Source organism: Mixophyes fleayi, chromosome 1 (genome assembly GCF_038048845.1).
Source record: "Mixophyes fleayi isolate aMixFle1 chromosome 1, aMixFle1.hap1, whole genome shotgun sequence".
In the NCBI taxonomy this organism is placed as follows: Eukaryota; Metazoa; Chordata; class Amphibia; order Anura; family Limnodynastidae; genus Mixophyes; species Mixophyes fleayi.
Window position 1 is genome coordinate 141881889 of NC_134402.1, and position 24745 is coordinate 141906633.

Consider the following 24745-nt stretch of genomic DNA (forward strand, 5'->3'; position numbering starts at 1 on the left):
AAAAGCTTTGATCCAAATGCAGAAATCTTTTCTCTGGCTGAAATTATATTTACCGTATATACTCGAGAATAAGTCGACCCGAATATAAGCCGAGGCACCTAATTTTACTACATAAAACTGAGGGAGAGAGGGAGGGAGAGAGGGAGAGAGAGAGAGTTTTTTCACCCGGCAGTGGAACGCAACAGGAAGTGCCGAACTTCCTGTTGTTGGAACGCAAATGCAGAAGTTGACAGCCGAGGGACCGGACACCAGGTAAGTTCACCCGTGTATAAGCCGAGTGCCCTTTTTCAGCATACAAAAGTATGCTGGAAAACTCGGCTTATACACGAGTATATACGGTATGTTTTTTCCTTGCAATTCTTTGTTCAATACATTAACATGCTCAAACATATAAGCTAAATATGCGAGATGTTTAACCCACGTGGAGTTTGTAAACTTCTCTGCGAGAACATGCTTTTGATCAACCAAAAAAATTTCAAGTTCAGTTTTGAGAGCCCACACTCTGTTCAGAACATTTCCACGTGAGAGCCACCTCACTTCTGTATGATAAAGTAGGTCTGTATATTCAGCCTCACCATCTTTACATAATTCACGAAATAATCGCGTGTTTAGCGCATGTCCTTTGATAAGATTGACAATCTTGATAACATCATGCATGACGGCTTCCAGTGCAGGTTCCAAATGTTTCACAAGCAGTGCCTGGCGATGGATAATACAGTGGTTTACTTCAACTTTTGGATTTTTCTCTCTCACCAAAGCCGAAAAACCATTAACATGACCCAACATAGCTGGAGCTCCATCAACAGACACAGCAACGCAGTCTTCCCACTTTAAATTGACGCCATTAAAGTATTTATTAACTTTATTGAAGATATCAATCCCACGAGATCGCAAGTCGAGAGGCGAACACAACAACAATTCCTCTTCAATGAGACGTAAACCTTTTGTAGCGGACATATACCATCAGCTGCGAATTACTACTAACATCTGTAGTCTCATCAAGCTGAATAGCAAAGTATTTACTCTCTTTTATTGAGGTAATAACTTCTTGCCTCACATTTTCTGCTAAAATAGAAATTCTTCCTTTAACAACTCTTGCAGACAAGGGCACTGAATTTAGTTTCTTGGCTTCATTCTGACCACACATAATCTGTGCCATTTTCAAAGCTGCTGGTTTAACCAATTCTTCACCAATAGTATACGTTTTTTTGTTCCGAGCAATCAACCAGGCCACTTCAAAGCTAGCCTTTGATGCTGAACGTTGATTGAATGTACCTCTCAAGTTGCTGTCCAGTCTTTGTCTTTTGACAGACATTTCCAAATTTGCAAAATATTCCCGCGGTTTTGAACTCAGATGTGGGTGCAAATTATCCAAGTGCTTCTTCAATTGACTCTTTTTGAAAGATTCTGCAGTCAGTACTTTTAAACAAAAAACACACTGTGGTTTCATTATTCCTTTGTCGTCAATTTCGGTAAACCCATAATCAAGGAACTCTTCCTGGTATATTCGTTTTCTATTTGATGTCATCTGAAGGGTGAAAAAGGGTGAAAAAGTTGTAACCCTTCAGCACACATTTAGAGAGCACAGAAAGGAGGTTCCATAACCACTGAAATTAATTGTAATGCACACTGTACCCCCAGAAATTGATGATATATCCTGCTAGTACGGTACACAGCCTGGCAGCAATTGATGACCATATCATACCACAAAATCTAAAAACGGTTTGGATGTATCTCTTACAAGAAGTTGTATTTGTAGCTATAATTACGAGGACATTATGTTCCATATATAAAAAAGTAAATGAAAATACAATGAAAATATATTTATTCCAATAAAATTCAAAAATAAGTCAGATTCCCCCAAAACAAGCAGTATGAAATTCTCTTGGACAGACACAAAAAATGATCACACTTGCTGAAAACTGTACAAAATGAACACATGGAAATTGATTTAAGCACCAATGTAAAACAATCCAAAGAGAGAAAAAGACACTAAAGCACCTCTAATTGAGCACCAGGTGGGGCCTGATTGTTGCGCAGGGCTCTAGTCAAGCATCTAATAATAATGCAATTGACTATATATATATATATATATATATATATATATATATATATATACCTCCATAGTTTGTTTCCCCCTTATCTTTCCTCCCTCACCCTATATGCCTCTATTATTTAACTTACTTTTATATTGACTTTCTCTCTTATTTCTTCTTTTCTGTTCATCAACTGTTTTCTTCTGCCGCTGCTCGTCTCTGCTCCTCACTGAAATTGACGTCGGCCGTGATGACATTCAGTGGGAGAGAGCAGGAGAGGGGACTGCTGGGAGCCGTGCGGTCAGGTGATATATTTAAGGAAAAAAAAAAACCCGCTTTGGAGCCGCGGCGTATAGTTACCCCCGGAAAAGAAAAAAAAACCCGCTTTGGAGCCGCGGCGTATGGTTACCCCCGGAAAAGTCATTTTTACCCCATTTGGGGTAATTTACCCCTGTTCGCCGACCACTGTGATAAGGGAACAAAGCAGACACATCTCACCAAACTGCTTCTTAGTGCAAGGACTTCTTCACCTATAATGTGTGTCTTTTGATGATCTATATTTCAATTGCCTCTTATAATGAACTTTTAACCCTGTTTAATCCACTTGCATTGTGGCTAAATAGTATTAACATTTTATCAGCCCTATTTAATATCTAACTTACTGAGGTGTACGAAGTATGTTGTGGACATGGTAAATATACCAGGTAGTTTCATTAGTGTGAAAATCATATACATTCTAGTAGGCACCATACATCGAACTATAAACAAATAACATCCCTACCCTCCTCTCTTATCCTCTCATGTGGAAAAGGACACCTTAATTTCCCCCAAAATACTTCAGTGTATATCATAACATAGCTCTATATGAATGTAATCTGCTTTGCTCGTATATACAGGACTACTTTGAAACTCGTCTTGAAGTGGAAAAAACCTATATAGGTCAAGTTTCAACCTGTCCATGTGTGTGCAGATTGCATATTGCCTGGGCTCAGTGGTCAAGCTACATTTTTGTCGGTCCGGTGCCTGAATAATAATAAAAAAACATAGTGCTAAAGCAGATGGAACTCTTGAATGAAAGAAAAAAAATTAAGGATATTTACTCAAAATATAGCAGCTACAGACTTAAAAAAGAGACCCCAGTGGTCTCCAAAAATCGCTGCTAAATTTGAAACAAATATTTTTTCTTGCATTCCAGAGTGCTGTCTACTATTTTTCATATATAATTTCACACGCCATATACAATGTATATGGAGCTGTACATTACATACGTGACATATCCATACCTGTACACACAAGCAGATTATTATGCCAGCTCTCTGTCAGCAAAGGCTACTAACAAAAAGCTGATGCAAGTCAGTCTAGAGAACACCAATTTCACATGTATAAAAAACCTGCTTCATATAGATGGGTTTATTTAATTTCTACTACTAACATGATATTTATATGAACAGATGGCCACACTTAGTGCACTTGTATTACAATATAAAACAACAACACTTGAATCTTGGTGTAAGCATGGTCTGCCTAAGCATTACTTGCAAGATGTAGACAGACATACAGATGCGATAAACTCAGGACCTGGATTGGCTGCATCTTTGTCGGCACGCCCTTACTTTACACAGCCTACGTTTATCCGTCCCTCCCCTCCCCTGTTCCCCCTCTTAAGATGTAGGTAGTTGTGCATTTGCATTCAGACATGAATTTCATGTATATAACAGTGATGAACTGTGTTAGTAGCGCTTCACTCAGGTGTGCCGCCCTGCCTGTATCAGTGAAGTGTCACCAAACACTTCATATAACATAACAATTTGACAATATCAATACATACATTAGGCGCTGCCTTCACACACACTGGGAAAGATGGTATATGCACATATGAATTCTGTATTCGAATTTCAGGTCTCTGGGCTAGAAGGATATATAATACAAGAAAAAAAACCAATAGTGCAGATCATAAGCACAAATTGTCCAATCTGTAATATCCCACTGGAATCTGAACCCGTGTGTAGATACAACTACTGCACACCACACCCGTGTGTTCACTCCAAACTGAATCCCCCTTAGGGTATGCGCTTACTTCACAATGGAAGTTTTCAAGCCCTCAGAGGTATTGCTGATATTAGATTCTTTCCGACTCCATCCTGATGGTCTCTTGCACTCATAAACAGTGAAGATAAAAACAATCGGAAAGCAGTGATAACACGCATGGAACAAGATGGTATGAATATGAACGATCCCTCTCCCCAATCAGTCTCATATGTCCATATGTAGTCCCCGCAATTCCGGTCTGCACAACGTGTGTAACCAAGGTATCTTGAAAAAGACCGATCCAGGTCGAAACGCGTTGGTTACACACGTTGTGCAGACCGGAATTGTGGGGACTACATATGGACATATGAGACTGATTGGGGAGAGGGATCGTTCATATTCATACCATCTTGTTCCATGCGTGTTATCACTGCTTTCCGATTGTTTTTATCTTCACTGTTTATGAGTGCAAGAGACCATCAGGATGGAGTCGGAAAGAATCTAATATCAGCAATACCTCTGAGAGCTTGAAAACTTCCATTGTGAAGTAAGCGCATACCCTAAGGGGGATTCAGTTTGGAGTGAACACACGGGTGTGGTGTGCAGTAGTTGTATCTACACACGGGTTCAGATTCCAGTGGGATATTACAGATTGGACAATTTGTGCTTATGATCTGCACTATTGTTTTTTTTTCTTGTATTATATATCCTTCTAGCCCAGAGACCTGAAATTCGAATACAGAATTCATATGTGCATATACCATCTTTCCCAGTGTGTGTGAAGGCAGCGCCTAATGTATGTATTGATATTGTCAAATTGTTATGAATTTCATGTAATTGTGTTCATTGGCTTGAGGTCTGTTTCTGCGCAGAGGTATTTCACGCAATATACGGCACAAAAAATGACTCGAGTCTGAACATGAATCAGGGCCACTGTGTGTAACTTTCCACTGGCTTGATAGTGCTATTTTTATATTGTCCAGTAGATAGCAATGTCTATTCCATTTTAGCTGTGAAGTACCTGGCTGTTAGTGCAGTGATTTTATCAAAAAGCTACCATTTCAGGAGAAAACAAGCTGAAGGCCTCTGTATAAACGCACACGCCAGAGCTTGAACTTAGCCCCAACTCAGGAGTGGTATGCAATTGGAATGATGCATGAGACTGATTTTGAATAGTGCTTAAGTTAATTTGATCACGGCCTGAGTTATATACTTAATTCGCCGAGAGAGTGAGTGAAGCCCCATGTGTTTTATTGTACCACTCAGGGTGTCACAGAACAGAATCAGGTTTTTAAAGACTTGCTTTGGTTCCCAATGAGGGTGGTTCAGGTCATGTATTGTGCAGTTAGTATCAGTTATTATCCAAGACTTCGCCCGCGCTGCCCCCCTCCACTGGAACAAGCTCCCTCCCTCCATCAGAACTTCCCCTAATCTGTCCAGCTTCAAACGGGCCCTAAAAACCCACCTTTTTCTTAAAGCCTTTCTGTCTCCCACTTAACTTCCTACCTTATCTTCTGCCTCTGTCCCCCTACTCTCCCTCTCTCCCCTGCGTCTCTCTGTCTGTCCACCCCTCCCCTTAGATTGTACGCTCCTCTGAGCAGGGCCATCTCTCCTCCTGTTTCCACCACTTCTAACTCTGCTCTCCAGCTACTTAGCCCTCCTCCTCAAAGGTCCTCCACCCCACATCCACTTTCGCTCCCTCCTCCCCCCTGGGGGTCTCCCTGTCTTCCGCGCCCCCCTTCTTGGGCCCCGTCGTTTTCGGATCCTCCCTCCCCCTTCCCCGCCCTCTCTAGCTGTGCATTGAGCGTACTGAGTTGCTGTGTTTACTGTACTGTGCTGTCTCCCATTGTATTGTGATTTTGTTTGTCTCTGTACGGCGCTGCGGATGCCTTGTAGCGCCTTATAAATAAATATTAATAATTAATTAATAATAGTATATTTTCGGGTTCAAGTCTATTCAAGTTAGTCCTGATTGTAACTCTGTGGATGAGACACGTTTCTGGAACCCAGTGCTTGAGGCGCTGGAAAGCTTCTCAGTATATGAGAGTCCAGTCAAGGAGACTGTTTCAGAGTGTAGGAAACCTTACCTGTCAGGGAACTCCAATGGTGAGGTCTATGATGCGCAGAGATCAAGGAAACTGTGTAGACGCTGGTAGTTTAAAGGTGAGACTGAGTGATCGTCCCAAAGAAGGATAGTGATAGATCTTTTGACCATATGTGTTAGCCATTGTCTTCATGTATATTTCAATAGATAGCTGGATAGATAAAAAAAAACAGGTTAATAAAGGTGTGCATTTACTTAGTGAAGAAGATGGTCTGGTACACATTCCTTTTAACCACTGTGAATATTTTTGCCCTACCACACCTGTGTACATGGTCTCTAATTATGTTACTAAACCTGCATGTGTAGTGACACCAGTTCACGTTTAACCCTTCAGAACCTGGGTAAAGAGAGCCGAGTTACCCGAAAAGTGACTGATCCAGGGGGATACCCTTAATATATACAGGGTCGCAGTATTCACGTTGGGCAATATTGTCAAGGTGAAGTGCTGAGCACATTCTGCAAGTACAGAGTATATGACAACATAAATTGATCTAGAATTCAGGTAGAAGATGACCTTGAGTTGAAAGTACTGTGAGCTCCAGCTTCTAAACAATGATGCAAATCGCAAAACATGTATAATGTGCAATCACAAAAATATACCCCAGAAGGATATACTTACCTTGATCACAATCATAAAATGTCTAATCAAATAAATTTAATGTAATATAAAATGGAAATTCCTAAAGAAAGTATTCGTAATAGTCTTTCAATCTCTGAATACAGAGGACCTAAATACAAAATATAAGTCCTTCAAACATATCCTTCGCTTCCAAAGAGTCAGTCTTCTTTATCTTCCATCCCCATTTGTAGTGTACTTACAGGAGATGATTGTATGGAGAGCGTTGTACAGAGAGGTTCCTTTTGCTAGATGGAGAGTTTGTCTTTGACAACATTGAATGCATTGTATATAGCTAATTCTTCTGTTGAAAATAACATATAATCTACAGCGCTAACTACTGACGTGTTACAGTTCTAATAGTCTCCAATATTGCATACAAGAGACATCAATAGTTGTTTATGATGTATAAATATAAACCTGAAGATGAAATAGATATAATTCAACAGCTCATAAAATGTAACTAATAACTTTAATAGGTACCGGATTCCTCTCATGCTTTCCTTAGTTAACTTGGAGTCCAAAAAACAGTCTTTATTATCCTGTAATCTTGCAGAGTGACATAACGTGTTTCATCACATAACATGTGACTTCTTCAGGGCAGTATTAAATCGGAAATGCTAAGATGATAAGTTTGTTACACAACTCCTAATTCTACATCTGTTCTAAAATCATGATATGGTTTTGAAGTCAGAAAAGATGCAATGATAAGTATGTTGCATAACTCATATTTCTATACCTGCTGTTTGGACTGCATTTCAGTTCTTCTGCTGGACCTGAAATCTCTTTTAAGGCACAGGAATAGCTTCAGAATAAAAAAGGAAACCCAATGCTCCTTTTCTTATGGATCAACCTTCACTCTGCAGATGTAGAACTGTTTCAGAATGCCCAAGAAATCCTTATGCTCACTTTCTTAAAAAAACTACCTGAAAAAAAAATTCTGTTCTCGTATATATTACCTTTCATTAAAAATCTTTAAAAGTAATTAACAAAAACTGACTCACACTAAACAATACGCAATTAAATATTCTACTTGAAGTATGGTCATTTCCACGACTGTATGTACGTCTTGTAGCATCAGACAACAAAGATGTAACTTCTGGGATCCGTCTACATCTGAAATTTGGCCCAATCTCTTTTTATGACTTTGATACAACATGTTGTATATTCAAATTCATACATGCCAAAGAAATCAAGTATATTTAGTGAACCACAGCAACGTATAACTTAGAAGTCTTCTGGTCAATATTATCATAGCACTTAACAACATCCCGTTTTTATCATTAGTTTTTATTATTAGTTATTAGGACAGGCTGAATGATCAACTATCAATGCTTTATATCTGAAGCCAAAGATCTAAACTAGGAAAGACTTTAAGGAGTGCTTGAAAGGGTTACAATATAGCTTCATGTGTATGTGTATTGTCTGCACTAATTTTATTAAATTAATTTAACCCTGTTTGCCTGCAGAGTGGTGTAGGTGTATTTTGCAAAACACTGGAACACTTTTGGGTCAACCACCAAACTCTAGATTAGCCTCTCTCAATTCTGGCTTTGTGGGTGAATCAACAAACGGGTGACCCTGCACATACAGATTTAATAACAATAAAGTACATTTATTTCAGATGCAGCAAGTATAACTGTATACATTTAACAGTGTTGAAATAAAAGGGCACCAGAACATCTATTTTGATGTAAATAAACCATACTTGCCAACTCTCTCGGAATGTCCGGGAGACTCCTGAAATCCAGGTCAGTCTCTCGGACTCCCGGGCAAGTCTCCTGCATCCTGCAATTCCCTGGCCAAAATAAAGCGATTTGTGGGGAATCACTTTGGTCCCGCCCCCCTAGACAAAACGTCATTTTCGTCGCAGGGGGCTGGGCCAAAACATCACGATTGGCTGCATCCCACCCTCTAGTCACGCCCCTCTCCCGGACTGCACTGCCTGAATTTATCTATAAGTCACCACAAAACTCTACAGCACCTGACACTGTATAACATGTCATACAAAAAAACAAATTGACAACCTTACATGTCCTTGTTCTGTTTCAGAGAAGTTGCAGACATGAAACAGATGATAGAGAGCAATGCCTGTTCCATCTTCACCCTTGTAGTATGAAGGGAGAGGGAAAACTGAGCCAATAGGTGGTAGTGGGATGAGATGGTAGCTGTTAGAACCCACAGTGTGCAGGATAGGGTCTAGTTATGACTTTAATTTTGAGAGAGCAATTGAAAGATTGAAAGTCGCAAGAGTGTCCTCTAAGGTGGGGTAGGGAATTCAATATTCGGGGAACAGCACAGGAGAAGTTTGTGAAGCTGAAGTGAGGGATGGTAATCAGAGAGAAGGGGTGCATATCAGAGGTATATCTAAGAGGCCGTAAGGGAGAGTATCTCATGATGAGACGTATGAGGGTAAGGTGTTGGTGAAGGCATTGAAAGTGTGGAGTGAGTAGCTTTAAATGTACTCTAGAGGATATGGGAAGCCATTATAGGGATTTGCAGGTGATTCAGCAAGATAGGCTGACCAGTCTTGCATTTAGGACTGATTATACTGAGAACAAAAGGATAAGGGGATAGCCAAATAGGTGGAGATTGTAGTAGTCTTTGATAATTTGAGTGAATAAGGGTTTTGGTAACTCCCTGAAAGTGGCATAAGCTGGTAATTTTTTTAATGGAGGTGGATGCATGACTGCTTGAAGGACAGGATCTGTGGAATGAAGCTGAGGATGACATCAAGGCAGTGAACATGAGGGACTTGGGAGAGGTAAAGTTGTCAGTAGGAAGGGAAACTAGAGCGGTGGTATTGACACTTGTAGGAGAGAAGATAATGAGCTAAGTGTCGGACGTGAGCTTTTTTGTAGCGTTGGGACATCCAAATAGAGATGATGGAGAGGCAGATTTGGGTTTTGTCAGCAGAGGGGTGGTAGCGGAAGCCGAAGTTATGTATTCGTTCACCAAAACAAAAAGTATAAATAAAGAAAAGCAGAGGGCCAAGAACAGAGCCTTGAGGGACCCCCACTGACAGAAACAGTGGAGGTTAGGATATGCTATTTCCCATTCCATTCTTGCCCTTAATAAACTTTGCATGGGTTTTAATTTAAGCTACTATAGGAACATGCCATCTTTGTTGTTAGTAATGTTAACCTACCTGAAATGATTCCATTACTGAAAATTTGGCCACTTTTGGCTTCCCAATTGTAATTAAAATCCCCAGCATGCCCTACCAGCTAGGCACTAGTTCTAGTAATAAGGCAACTTGTTGTGGAAGTACATCTGTGAGATGGTGTTATCCTGTTTTCTCTGTATGTATGTAATATCACCTTTTAAAATGGACAGAACATTTTCTTTTAGAATGATAGTAGTGTTTTGTCACCTTTCATATTTTAATGTTTGCCTCTCCTTTTAGATTTTTCACAATGGATAATAAAGCACTGTATTATGAAGAAGGACAAGATTCCTTGTGTGCGAGTATTCAGTTTACAAACATGGAATCCAATGTCACAGATCATGGAGAAAAGGTAATTGTGGTCAAGCACTTGCTAGACCTCTTTCAGATTCTAAGAATTTATTCCAGAGAAAAAGATCATTCTGATCCTGTATGGATTTGATTTGTTTGGATGTTTTATGGGTAATGATCATGCTTAATAACCATGATAGATTTAATATATGACATTTCTCTAGTGCAGTTTATAAATTTTAAACAAATGTCTGGGTTACAGTGCACATTAAGAACCCTAAGGTTTTGTGTGTAGCACACAAATACTGCACAGCTTTATTTTATATTGATTTAGAGCAGTGATTGAAGTGGGAGTGTATATGGTGGTATGCTATACAGCCACTTCCCCAACTACCTTCATTGTAAAACTATCACCATTTACATTGTACATTCCGCCACTTCTAAATTTCCACTTTGACCACTGATTTATATTTGAGTTACGACAAATGCTCCTCTTAACTCTAAATCTGTCATCTATCTGCACATTTTAAATTTGGGCCACCTACGGTGCAACATGGTTTTGCCAAGATGCAAAACTTCTCAAGTTCCTGAAATCTGGACAAGAGGTGCTGCAGTGTAATACCATGAGCCCTACTGCACCCCACTAGACCAGCAGTTGAGAATGTACTTATTTTATATTTTTTAATTTACCCATAAATGTATATATACATACAGTATGTACAGTATATATTTTTACAGGGAGTATGAAAATTATGGTGAAAGGTAAAGATGAAAACCTCTACGTTCTCTTTGAAAATGTGGAGCTAGCCAGTGCTACATACAAACAACATATTCTGAATGCACTTTTTTTTTTTTTCTTTCTCTAGGGGGAGTCTTTGGATATGCCCAAAGTAGCAGATGGAAATGTTGTGAATGAAAGTGCATTGTTAAACAGTGATAGCTACCAGCCACAGAAGCCTCAAGCCACATCTAACACGTGTATGAAAATAAAAAAGTTCTTTGCTTGTCCTCCACAAGGACGACTTTCTGTGCTAATTACAAATGGTACATAGGCAACCTTAGTATTCATTATTACACATACCATGTAATATATACTGTTTGGGACAGAAGCTACACACCTGCTGATGGCACTGATTTCATATTGTCTCTTCGCAGTTGTCATGATCGTCCTAGTTTGGGGAGTTGTCTGGTCCATAACTGGTGCTGAATGTCTGCCTGGTGGAAATCTTTTTGGAATTCTAGCACTGCTACTGTGTGCTTTACTTGGTGGTAAACTTGTCGGTCTTATTCGGATACCAAGTCTACCTCCATTACCTCCACTACTTGGTATTTGAGAATTTTCTTAGACCTGAAATACTTTTAATGAACAAACTGAGGCCTATTTATAAACATCCATTGTGGAAAAGTATGCTGCCATTATCTGCCTGTTTAAAAAACTGTGTTTACCTTACCCATTAGTTTCTATAGGGAAGGTACTATATTTGAAGTCAATGGCACAATTTTCACTGTAAAATAGTAAAAAAATATTATATTCAAAATGTTTATTCATTTTTCTTTTTTTAGTATTGACTGAAAACGTAATTATATATTTCTGAATGTTCTTATATATTTTTATTTGATTACTTAAATTTTGCATTCCGCGATCCCCCTTTTACATCACTGGGGAAGGCAAAAGGTGCATTTACATAAAACTCTTTTTTCACAATTTCAATTGCTTTTAGCTGAAAAAAAATGTTTATTGCTCTTAAAAGGTAAAATTGGATAGGTGATTTGGGATGTAGTCAATCTGTGGACGCTTAACCTGTCGATTGTCAGATTGTTAACACTATAATGTTGGCAATCTGAAATGTCAACTGGTTCAGTCTGTCTGGTTAAAATGACAACATTGTGACTGTCGATATGTGACATTCAAGCAGCAATGCCAGCCGCCAGCACAAAACAGTTGATACTAATAAAACAAAAACGGTGTGCCCCCCTCCCGAAAAACAAAACATTTTAACACTGGTGCTGCCAGCCGGCAGACCTTACCAGCATGTGGTCACGCAGCCATAATGACCACTAATGCCCAGCTGAAAGCACTAGGGCTCCTGGGGTAATAAAAAAATGTTTAGGAGCAGATTCAATTGCCCGCAATGTTCCTGAGAACATCGTGGCCATGCTATATTAAAATTTATATGGTAACATGTAATGCTTACTTTTGCTTGCACCTCGCCACGTACTATCTCGTGACCATTCTGGGACACTACACGGTGATGTTTATTTTTAATTGAATTTTCTCCTTAATGTTAAAAACACCATTTTGTCTCCCTGCAAACCCTGGCTGCCATTAGCAGTTTGGGTGTGCTGGAGCTTGTAATACCCATGGCTGCTAGGGCATGTTGGCACTTGGGGAACCTGCTCAGACCTGTGTGTGTGTGTGGGGGGGGGGGGGGGGGGGGAGGCGGTTGCGGTCCACATCCCCTAGGGAATCCTGTTATGTGTTTACCAGCATAGGGTTGGCTGTCATTATAGCAGGGGAACCCCACACTTCGGGTCCCTTATTTATAGTGCTACCAACCCCGGAAGGGCAAAGCCTGGTGCTGGTACTAGTAAATACTAATATATTGACATTTTATTTATTTGTTTTTCACTGTATTATTTACTTTTTTATGCTGTGCATCCACCGGTTGGCAACATTAGGGTAGACACGTGTGAGGGAAAAAGGGGCACGCTGTTTTGTTTTGTTTGTTTTTTGTTATGTTTTAACTGTTTTGTGCTGGTGCCAACATTGCCATTTAAATGTTGATATCGTGACTGTCGACTTTATTACCTGTCGATAGTCACGATGTCTTCATTTTTAACCACGTAGACACACTGAACCTGTCAACATTTTTGACTGTTGTACCCAACCGGGTGGTTTAGTGTGCGGTAAAGGGCAAATAGAAAACAAAAATGTCTATATTTGTGATCCTTCATAAATAGACCTCATATAATTAAAGTATTCATCATAATTTATGTAAAATATATGTAGTTATTTGTGTGACTGCTAATTAATCGATAACACAGAACAAATTAACAAATGTAACAAGTATTTTCATTGTTATTGATCACTTATATTTGTTAAACTTATTGAAGTTCAACATGCTTTACAAATAACAGTAAGTGATAGTTTAATTTATCTTTCATCCTATTTGGGGGACACTGCTACCACTACCATGAGTTGTGAGAGTGGAGGTGGAGTTGGCACTTGACTAATTAACTTGTTAATGTATCATGCTGACAAACCTCTCCCCTCTGCAACCCCCTGTAGCCTCTTCAGCCTTAGTTAAGTGCCCAAGGGAGTTGGGCTTACTTTAACGCTAGGAAGATTTTTCCTTTTAATGTATTGTTTTCTAATTTAACTTTTTTTTTTTTTTTTCTACAGCAGTGTGTTCTGTTACGCACACTTATTCAGTACAAGAGGCAGCTGTCAGATAGTGAGAGTCTAACAGCAACGGAAAGTTTTAATTTTTTCTTTAGATTTTCACCTCTCACTCAGCGCTGACAAGCGTCTTACAGAAGCCGCTGTCATGATGCTCCAAGACCGCTATACCGACGCTGCCAAAAACAGCAAAAAGCGTCCATAATCGAAACGCCGGGTGCCGCCATCTTGGAATTTACCAAGTCCCCTCAACAGCAAAGGAGGGGGGGGGGGCACTTGTGTATTAACAAAACGGCCACTTAAAGTCTGTTTTGGGCAACTGCTACATGTAATAGATGCAGCAGATCACCATTGGCAGCAGAGGACATTATTATGGGCAAGGCAATACAGGCGCGGAGTGGGGGTGCTAAACCCCCCCCCCTCCCCCACCATCATCCTTCCCGCAGTCTGGATCCACTGAACTATTCCAAGGCGCCAGAACACTGCCTGGGAAAAGCAGCAGCCACTCCTCAGGGACACCAAGCTGCTGACAGACCTCTCCTGCTCCAGACATCTTAGCCTGATTGGAAGGCTAAGTACACACTTCTTTTTATACTCTCTATAAGATAGGGGTATATTGAAAAAAATTATTCCTGCAATAGCATTTAAAAAAAATTCTAGAATCCTATTTGCCTAAACACATAATCTTAACAGGGATACTACCTTTTGACTTGTGTCATAGACTAGTATTTTTCTGTTTATTTCTTGAGTGATTGCCTGTATTGCATTTTTTTGCTGTGACACTGTTTCCCTTATAAAATGTCTGATAAGGGGAAAGCACCTCGGCCAAAATATTATACTTCTTCCAAGTGTAAAGAAAGATTACCCATTGGACTACAGGACCCGGGGGCGCTTTGTATTGACTGCAGTGGGTTTACCCCAGCTGTGCAGGCTGAGATTAGTGCACCGCCACTAGCAGAAACACCAGTATGGGCAACTGCCCTGACGCAGGCGGTTGAGATATTAATACAGCTACTCTCTTAAGCCAGCAGAGATTCCAGCAGTTGCTGCGGTTCTTTTTTCTACCTCAGTAATAATTGACCCCATTGCAACAGGCAGGACCATGGGGACTTTCGAGTCCATTGACTTAGGACAGGCTGGGGCTCCATTCGTCCTTGTCACACAAGGCCCTCCTACAGGAGAACTGGCTTGGTCCTTTTCCTTAGTCAGAGGCCTAGATCGGTAAAACCGTTTCTTGGATGTGCCAAGAATAAGCGACGCCGATCCACTAACTCCCTTCGGTCCCTCTCTGATTCGGAGAGATCCTTATAAGAGGAGGGTGAGCTGATGGAGGATTTTGATTCCGCACAGGTCACAGACCCAGAGGAATGTTCCAGATATCAAGGTATTGACGACCTGGTGGTAGCAGTATGTCAGGCATTAGGTATTCTGGATCTAGAAGAGACTAGAACAGCAGATCAAAGTCTCTTTAAAAAGGCTAGGAGATGTGCGATACACTTTCTCCCATCAGTGGAACTGAAAGAAATCACGGAATCATCCTGGAAACAACCAGATCGCAGATTTGTTATTCCATGAAGGTATCTTGCTCTATATCCCTTACAGGAGGAAGACCTCAACCATTGGGAACAGGTTCCAAAGGTTGATTTATCAGTGGCACGCTTAGCACGCCATACCACACTCCCTGTTCCAGGGACAGCCACCCTGCAGGATAACACTGACCGCAAGATAGAGGGATTTTTAAGTCCATCTACACTGCAGCAGGTACTTCATTTAGACCTTTGTTCTCATTGGCATGGGTTGCCAGGGCTATGGAAGCATAGCATGACCAGTTGGCAATGGGTCTGCAAAATTCTGACTTGCTTCTCCTTGTCCTACACCTCAAGGAGGCTTCCGGATACTTGTATAAGGCTGCCCAAAATGCAGCCTCCATTTTCTCCTCTATTTCTGCAATGACCGTAGCGACTAGGAGGACCCCGTGGCTCAGGTCCTGGGATGTGAACACTGAATCAAAGAAATCCTTAGATTCACTCCCTTACTCAGGCGGAGTGTTATTCGGGCTTGAATTGGACAGCATAATTTGCCAGGCCACAGGAGGCAAAAGCACCTTCCGTCCCAAGGCCTAGGGCACCAAAGTTTGGTTAATTTAGACAGTCCTTTACGAGGGGGCTCCTCTGGTCGGGCCAGGCACATAAATCCAGACCATCTGCCACCAGAGGACACTCGTATCTAGGTAGGTCTACCTCCTCCATGAGACATTCCTCTCCCAAGCAGTTTGACGGTCACCCTCCCCTTCTTGCGGCTGCAGGAATGGGTGGATGTCTGCTTCTGTTCAAGGATCAGTGGGCAGCATACTCAGCAGACCATTGGATTCAGGGATCATGATGAGAAGATACATAATAGACCTGTCAGGTCTGGGCCCTTGTTGATTTTTTGCAAACAACTTGCCCTGTGACCCTCAAAGAAAAGAGGCAATGCTTCTATGTGTTGCCTCTCTTCTTTCTGCCGGAGTCATCTGGCATCAAAAACGACAAGGTTTCTACTTCAACCTCTTTTTGGTCTCAAAGCCAGATGGCTCATTCTGACCTGTTCTACTTCTAAAACCGCTAAACCTACACCTGCGGGTGGACAGGTTTCACATGGAATCCCTCAAGCCCATTATCAATAGACTAGAACCAAACCAATGCATGGCGTCAGTAGACATCAAGGACACCTATTTTCAAGTACCTATCTGGAAGGCTCATCAAGCCCTTCTCAGATTCACAGTGGCAGCATATCGCTACCAATTCAGAGCTCTCCTATTCGGCCTCTCAACAGGACCAAGGGTTTTTACAAAAATAATGGCAGTCATGCCACCCTGTCTTCACTTTGGGGGAGTGCAAATAGTGCCCTATCTGGACAATATGCTCATCAATGCTTCCTCAGCTCAACTGCTAAACCAGCAACTAGAGCTTACTATCAGGATCCTGGTGAGGCACGGCTGGCTCCTAAATCGAGGAAAATACTAATTGACTCCTTGCCAGAAAATGACCTTTTTGGGACTTGTCATGGATACCAACAAACAAAGGGTAATCCTTGACGACTCGAGTTGTGGCCTGCCGCAGAAAGTCGGTCAACTTATGCATGCGTCTATTAGGAAAGATGGTGTAGACCTTCAAAACCATCGCTTAAGGTTGACTTCACTCTCGCTGCTTCCAATGGGACCTCTTAATGAAGTGGTCATGATCCCATCTGAAATTAGAGGGTCAACTGATACGCTTGTCACCAGAGGCATGGGCTTCCCTCAGATGGTGGACGGACTAGGACAATTTGGCAGTTGGAAGGTCCTTTGCCCCATGGTCCTGGATCTTAGTAACCACAGACGACAGCTTAAGGGGATGGGGGGCTGTGATCCTGCATTTACGGCTCCAGGGACTCTGGCCTGCTCGGGATACCTCTCTCCCCATCAACATTCTGGAACTAAAGGCCATGCTAATGGCCTTTCAAGGCACCCAGATGATCCTTCACAGATACCCAGTCAAATTGCAGTCCGACAACACCACAGCAGTGTTTTATATTAACAGACGGGGCAACAGGAGTGCAGGATCAATGAGGGTGACGGCTCAGATCTTGATCTGGGTCGAAATCAATGTTCCTTCTATTTCAGCAGTTTTTATTCATTCAAAACTGGGAATCAGACTATCTCAGTCAGCATGTGATACTGCTGGGAGAGAGGGCACTCCATCCGGAGTACTTCCAGTCACTTGTCCTACGGTGAGGATCCAAGATTGGCACTTAATAGCATAACGTCTCAACCGAAAGGTACCACAATTTTGCTTAAGAGAAAGGGACCCCTTGCTGGTGGCCATCAACGTAATGACAATGCCCTGGGATTTCAAGTTGGGGTACCTGTTTCCTCCCATTCCCATGATTCCCCACGTCCTTCAAAGAGTCAAGCAACGGGGACTCCCAGTCATACTAGTGGCTCTCGCTTGGCCACGGCGAGTTTGGTACGCAGAAATTCTGTGGCTGACAGTAGGTCTGGGTCTGTGGTTACCTCTTCGAGAAGACCTTCTTCAACAAGGACCATTCAGACATCAGGACTTGCCTCGGCTGAATTTAACGGCATGGCTGTTTAGGCCAACCTTTTGGAGGTCTAGAGGTTTCTCTCCACGAGTAGTAAACACCCTCCTTTGGGCTAGAAAACCAGTTTCGGCTCGTATTTACCACCGCATCTGGTGTAGCTACATTAGATGTTGTGAGAGTGACCATGCCACAAGGCATCCTTTCGCCTTTCACGTTTTCTGTCTTTTCTCCAGGATGGCCTGGATGCGGGCTTTCGTCTGTGTTCGTTGAAAGTACAGATATCTGCTCTTTCGGGGTGTTTTTACCTTAGCCTGGCAGACATTCTGGACGTCAGGGCCTTCTTTCAAGGAGTCCTGCATATCCAACCTCCCATGTGTTCCGCCACGGCACCCTGGGATATCAAACTGGTACTTAATATGCTTCAAGGGCCTCCCTTTGAACCGTTACATCCTGCAGAATTACTGTTCTTAACATGGAAGTTTGTATTTCTACTAGCTATTGCATCAGCTTGTAGACTTTCCAAATTGGGTGCTCTCTCATGTCGCGAACCACATCTTATCTTTCGCGATGATAAGGCAGTTCTCAGAACAGTTCCTGCTTTCCTGCCAATGGTGGTTTCCAGTTTTCATGTGAACCAAGAAATTGTGGTTCCGGTGTTCACAGGGGGGCCACAGTCTTCAGGGACATACGACATTGAGTTCCTGGATGTGGTCAGGGCTCTACTAATTTATTTCCAGAGGACATAAAAAAATCATTGCACGGATTCTTTATTTGGTTTGACTCCTCGAAACAAGGATGGCCGGCCTCTAAATAATCCATTGCTAGGTGGCTTCGACTATTAAGCAAGCTAAAGTCAATGCTAACTGACCAGTGCCAGATCGTATTGTTGCCCATTCTATCCGTTCGGTGGGGGCCTCCTGGGCTGCGCGAAATGGGACCTCAGCAGACCAGTTGTGCAGAGCAGCCACTTGGTCTTCGCTCCATACTTTTGCAAAATTTTATCAGTTCAATGTATTTGCGTCGGCAAGCACTAGTTTTGGCCGTAGTGTTCTATGTGCCAGGCTGTGAGAGTGGTCCGTCCCTTAGGGGGGCTGCTTTAAAACGTCCCCATGATAGCAGTGTCCCCCAGATGGGATGAAAGAGAAAAGAGGTTTTTTTAGACTTGCGATAAATCCGTTTCTTTGATTTTATCTGGGGGACACTGCATTCCCTCCTTTCTGCTGTTTGATCTCTGGTTGGTTGACTCCCCTTCCTTTGTGCTTTATACTTAGACTGAAGAGGCTGCAGAGGGGAGGGGGTTGTCAGCATGATACATTAACAAGTTAGCTAGTTAAGTGCCAACTCCACCTTCACTCTCACAACCCATGGTACCAGTATCCCCCAGATGGAATTGGAGAAACGGATTTAACGCGAGTATAAAAATCCTCTTATTTATTGTTAACATCTGAATTGTTATGGATTTGTCATTTATGCTATTATTTTTCTTTTTTTGAATTAAACATATACAGGATGTATACATGGTGCTACTATATCTTAATAGCTAATTATTTAAAACTTTTTACAGTTAAAATCTTTGTAGAACCCATAGTATATCACTAAACATTATTGCTTAGAATCCAATTGCTATTATTTAAAATGGTACTTTTAACTTCCACAAATAAGGATGTAAAGAGAATAGAGTTCCAAAACCTCTTTGTATATTAAACTTGCCATTACTTAGTGTGATTTTTAGATACAATAAATACATGTTGCCATTCCTGTGAGTCATTTTGTCCCTATAAAATACCAATTACCAGCAGATCTTCAGGATTGGCTAGATAAAGAAACAGGTAACTTTGTGAAATACTCAATTTAGATTCTTTACCACTTTATTTTTCTTCTGGCTATCTATATACCATAGATTCAAAACCTTTTAATATGAAATTCCCATACTTTTGTATTTTGTTTTTCTTTTGTCAGGTATGCTGCTTGCTGGTTTTCTTATACGAAATATCCCCTATGTCACTGATCAAGTACAGATCAATTATAAATGGTCTGCTGCTTTGAGGAATATATCTTTAGCCATCATATTGACACGGGCTGGGCTTGGACTGGATTCAAAGGTAAAAAACTATTTGCTTCCTTCTCAAGTACAAATAAATAGTTCTGACATTTAAAGCAGATTCAAGTTTTGTATTGAAATCATTGTTTGATACCTCAGACCTCAATTAAATCTGGCCAACTCGCCATAGAGAATAGAATATTCACCCTGGCGTCCTGTCTACAGGGGGCACACATCTGTCTCCTGATCACTGTATCTTTCCTGTTCCAGCCGCAGACAGTGCCACTGTCGGACCTGAGAGCCACCTATAAGGATAATTTTGCTCTTAGAAATTGCTGGCTAATAAGTTTTAGTCCTGACTTTTGGAGAGATTTGCGGATCCCTGTGTTTCCCAAATGATTGGATTTATGGAAGGGTTTCTTTGTTTTAAATTACATTAAATTTGAAATTTACATATAAATAATCTTTCTTTTTAAGGCCCTAAGAAAACTCAAGGCAGTGTGCTTACGGCTCTCTTTTGGCCCCTGTGCCATTGAAGCTTGTTCAGGTGCACTTCTCTCTCACCTTCTGATGGGACTGCCACTGACATGGGGATTTATGATGGGGTAACACATTTCTTTATTATATATTGCACATGTATTTGCTTGTGTATGCTACATATGTTAGGAAGCTGAAATCCCAAGAGTATATGCTGTGTTTCTGGTGCTTAAGTTACCCATACATGGAAAGACTTGACCAGGTCTGTGTGCCATTTGGTCACATATTTGCTGCCAGTTCATTGACTGGCAGAGTTGCAGTAGTGGTGAATGATGATACTTTCAGTGCAACTTACACCTGAATAAACCTCTTCCTGGAAAGGAAGGTAAATCCTTTAATGCACAGTGACTCTTCTCAAAATTATTTTGGGACATAGATATAGTCCCCCAAAGAACGAATACTGAATTGCAACCTACAAGTAAATATCTGTATCTCTCTCTCTGTCTGGAACTACTTCATAAGCACTTTATCCTACATAGACAGTTACTAGCGCTTGAAGAAAAATAACAGCTATTTAAATGGACTATAGTTAAGTGATTGTAAGCCTTTACTTTTATGACTGTGTATGATATTGTTATTATAGTATTTTATTTCATACCCTTTTATTGATTGTAATTGATACTTTTAGTATTATTAAGCAATGTAAACTTTTGCTATATATCCATTTCTGTTTTCCTCTTCTTTTGGGTATTAATTATTTTAAATGTATTATTTTTGCTATATCTAGTGATATACTTGTTAATCTTCCAATAAGGAATGAATAAAAGTGATTAAATAATCAATATTATGTATTGTTACGTCCAGTAGTATTGTTGCCAATAAAGACTGTCCAATGCTATTAGCGTGGCTCCAAAACACAAGAGCGATTTAACAGCAAAAAGTATTGCAAAGTATAAAAGATACATATGCTGCGCACTGGATCCAGTAACAGTCATCAATCCTGAAGTCTGTGTTTGCAAATAGGCTGTTTCTGTACCAGTTGCCACTTTGTATACAGTTTGGTTTGAAAAGAGCAGTGATGATGTCACAATGTACACAAAGATAACACTAAAAGTTCTTCACTGGTTCAGGGTTTATGATGTTTCAGTAGAATGCTGGTCATAAGTTAGTTCAAACAATTCTTCTCCAAAGGCAACGCACTCCAACAGCTGCATAGGTGTCTTCCCACCAAAAATCTGGTTTAAACTAACCTGTTAACAGAGTACTTTTGAGAATTAATCTTATACTAGTCATAACTAGCCATCACTTTTCCGATGATACCGGATTCCTGCTGGTAAAATGTAAATCTATCTTTGTATAAATAATGTCCAATTCTTAATAATAAAAGAATGTGAGTTGGAACTTTATTAAATGTGAACTATGTGGGTATGAATGTAAGTATATTTGCTCTGATTTCTTGTGCGTATTTACCGTGGTATGATGTGGCGTACTAATTGCAATCGCACGAAGGACTGTTACAATCAACATTTATTAATTTAGCACAACTTCATCCAGTTATTCGACTTCGACAGGACATAGGTTGTGAATTGTAAACAGCTACTTAATGTTTTATTCCCATAGATAAATCTACTTGCACTCTGAGTGTATGTGATCCAGTTTTTCATGTTGCCTCTGACTAGTTTTGTTTTAGGAGCTGTGTCCCCCGCTGTTGTAGTCCCTTCTATGCTACTTCTGCAGAAAGAAAGATACGGGGTGGATAAGGGAATCCCAACTTTGCTTATGGCTGCTGGAAGCTTTGATGACGTCCTGGCTATTACTGGCTTCAATACATGTTTTGGGATGGCCTTTTCATCAGGTAAAATCTAGTTTTATAACTAGAAACCTGTGTTCAATTCAGGGAAACTGTGTTGCCAAGCCTAAAATACAGGAGAATGTGAGCAAAAGTCTTGAGACGAGGAGACAGGGGGTCAATATTGGGAGGCTCCTGGAAAAATCTAGAGTTGACAGGCTTTTATAAACATGCATGTGTAAGCTATAATATATGTCATTTTTCTTTAGAATTCCATAAATAATATTGCATTGCACTACCAGAATTATAGACGATCTGTGTACTAATACACCTAGATTTCTGCATGCACAAACTGTTATGTACACTGACCATTTCACACAGATTTATGCTTTATCACTTTAGGCTCCACCATTAACAACATCATCAGAGGCGTGTTGGAAGTCGTTCTTGGTATAGCAGCTGGGCTTCTCTTGGGGTTTTTCCTCCATTATTTTCCAAGCAAAGATCAGGTAACAACTTTTATGCCATATGAAGTCATTTTCAAACTTTCAAATAACTTTTTGTACCAAACAATGGGAACATTTTGTTTTGAACAAAATAATTTTAGGGTTATATTACTGTAGGTGTCCAGTGTGCCTTATTTCATTTCATATGACATTGACACTTTGTTCTGTCTTATTCCTCTTTTTTTTTTTTTTTTTTTTAAATTAGCTAACCTACGTATATCATGCATGTCTTGTTTCAAACAAACTGAACTGACCTACATAATTATGCTTTAACAAATGTGGCGAATTGCAACATTTAACAAATTTATTGTGTTATTATATTTTATTTATAAAGCAAAAAGAAAACTTTTTATTTTTCTACTTAGCTGGGTCATGTGTATGAAACACAGTGATGCAGTGCTGGCACTTCCCTCTCCATCCTCCTATTTGCTTGTCATTCTTGTGTTCCACATCAGGAAAAGGCATATGTTTATTGGCAAGTGTATGGTAGGGTTCAGGGTATGGAGGAGTACACTGGTAGCAGCAGGAAGAACTGGGAAAGTAGGATTATTATACTGGGAGTAAAATTAGCAACTATGATTATAGACAATTGTTGTGGTCCTTCCAATAGAATATGCATATAATTATTTTAATACCTGTATTTTTTTGTTTTTGTTCCAAACAGGAGAGACTAAAATGGAAAAGATCTTATCTCATCCTTTCACTCTCAATATTTGCAGTATTTGGTAGCCTTTTCTTTGGCTTTCCTGGTTCAGGAGGGCTCTGTACGTTGGTGATGGCTTTTATAGCGGGTCTTGGATGGTCAGGAGAAAAGGTACTTGTAAAACTATGCAATTTAACACATGTCATACAAACCTCTACCTAATTGAAAATAGTGAGAAATATTTGAACTGCACCTTATCTAGTAGAATTCCACAAAACATTTTAGTTTTAGACATCTAACAAGTCCTTCAAAAGTGAAAAACAATGTATAGAATAAACGACAGTGCCCTAAGTCGTATGACTCTAAGGGGGAATTTAATTAGCCCCAAAGTGTCTCGCGACCGTTCCGGAGACTCCTCCTGGTGGATATTTTTACAGAAATATCTGCTCACTTTTGCTTGTGCCCCATAGAGGTGCGAGAAAAAATGAGCGGCTGTTTCTACCGTACTAACGGTAAAATTGCGCAGCTGCAATGTTCTGAGGAACATTGCGTCTAATTGAGTTTCCCCCCCAAAACATTTTATAGCTAAAATAACATATACTAAAACATATGAATGTAATTGGATGGATTCAATGGCGCTGGGAAAATAGAACTCATCCAGACATATAAACAACACAATATATAAAATATATGGACATACCAAAGTCCTAAATGCAATTTAATATACAGCAGAATACATAAAAAACATACAAGAGATAAATAAATTCTATCCCAATATAGAGAACAAATAAATCTGTTGTGAAGAGATATTGATGATTTTGACTAACAGATGTCATATACCAGTTTCGATCAGTATTCAGAAAAGTCTCCTTTAGAAATAGTCCAAAAATAGTCCAAAGCTTTGAAAAAGTCCGACTGATGGGACGAAACGCGTCAGCTATTCTCTAAGTTCGCGGAAGGCAGCTGACTTTTCTGAATACTGATCGAAATTGGTATATGACATCTGTTAGTCAAAATCATCGATATCTCTTCACAACAGATTTATTTGTTCTCTATATTGGGATAGAATTTATTTATCTCTTGTATGGTTTTTTATGTGTTCTGCTGTATATTAAATTACATTTAGGAATTTGATATGTCCATATATTTTATATATTGTGTTGTTTATATGTCTGGATGAGTTCTATTTTCCCAGCGCCATTGTATCCATCCCATTTCTATGTTAAGGTGGTAATAGACCCTGAATGTGCTGCAGGGAATGATAGTTCTCCTCCAGAACCTCATCTTCACCATTATTAATGAGATTGTCATTATTACTATATATACTGGTTAAGATTTACCTTCTATTATTTACTGTACCATTGACAGATTTCTACATTCATCAATAATACTTTTTTTGGTACTTATTTTGCCATCCCCAACAGCGCCGAACTTAACCCCTTGTGAGTAGCTGGTTGATATTAATGTAATTGACAGGAACATATTTTTTGTCAGTTAGTGTTTTTTGTTTTTTCTACATTTTCAAGTTTTTGAATCGTGTGATGTTACGTTCCAATATCTAAACTTTTTTTTTTTTTTTTCTTTTT

At 40.2% G+C, this 24745-nt stretch overlaps 1 protein-coding gene across 1 annotated transcript in view; it reads left to right on the forward strand.

The window, feature by feature from the left end:
- Positions 1-24745, forward strand: part of SLC9B2 (solute carrier family 9 member B2) — a 41904-nt gene that overhangs the window by 11905 nt on the left and 5254 nt on the right. Inside the window, exons 2-9 of the mRNA XM_075200990.1 lie at positions 10191-10302; positions 11108-11285; positions 11397-11567; positions 19663-19805; positions 20222-20349; positions 21901-22076; positions 22413-22519; positions 23181-23330. Of these exons, the coding sequence (XP_075057091.1) occupies positions 10201-10302; positions 11108-11285; positions 11397-11567; positions 19663-19805; positions 20222-20349; positions 21901-22076; positions 22413-22519; positions 23181-23330 (1155 nt within the window). The 5' untranslated portion in view covers positions 10191-10200. The remainder of the gene's footprint in view (positions 1-10190; positions 10303-11107; positions 11286-11396; positions 11568-19662; positions 19806-20221; positions 20350-21900; positions 22077-22412; positions 22520-23180; positions 23331-24745) is intronic.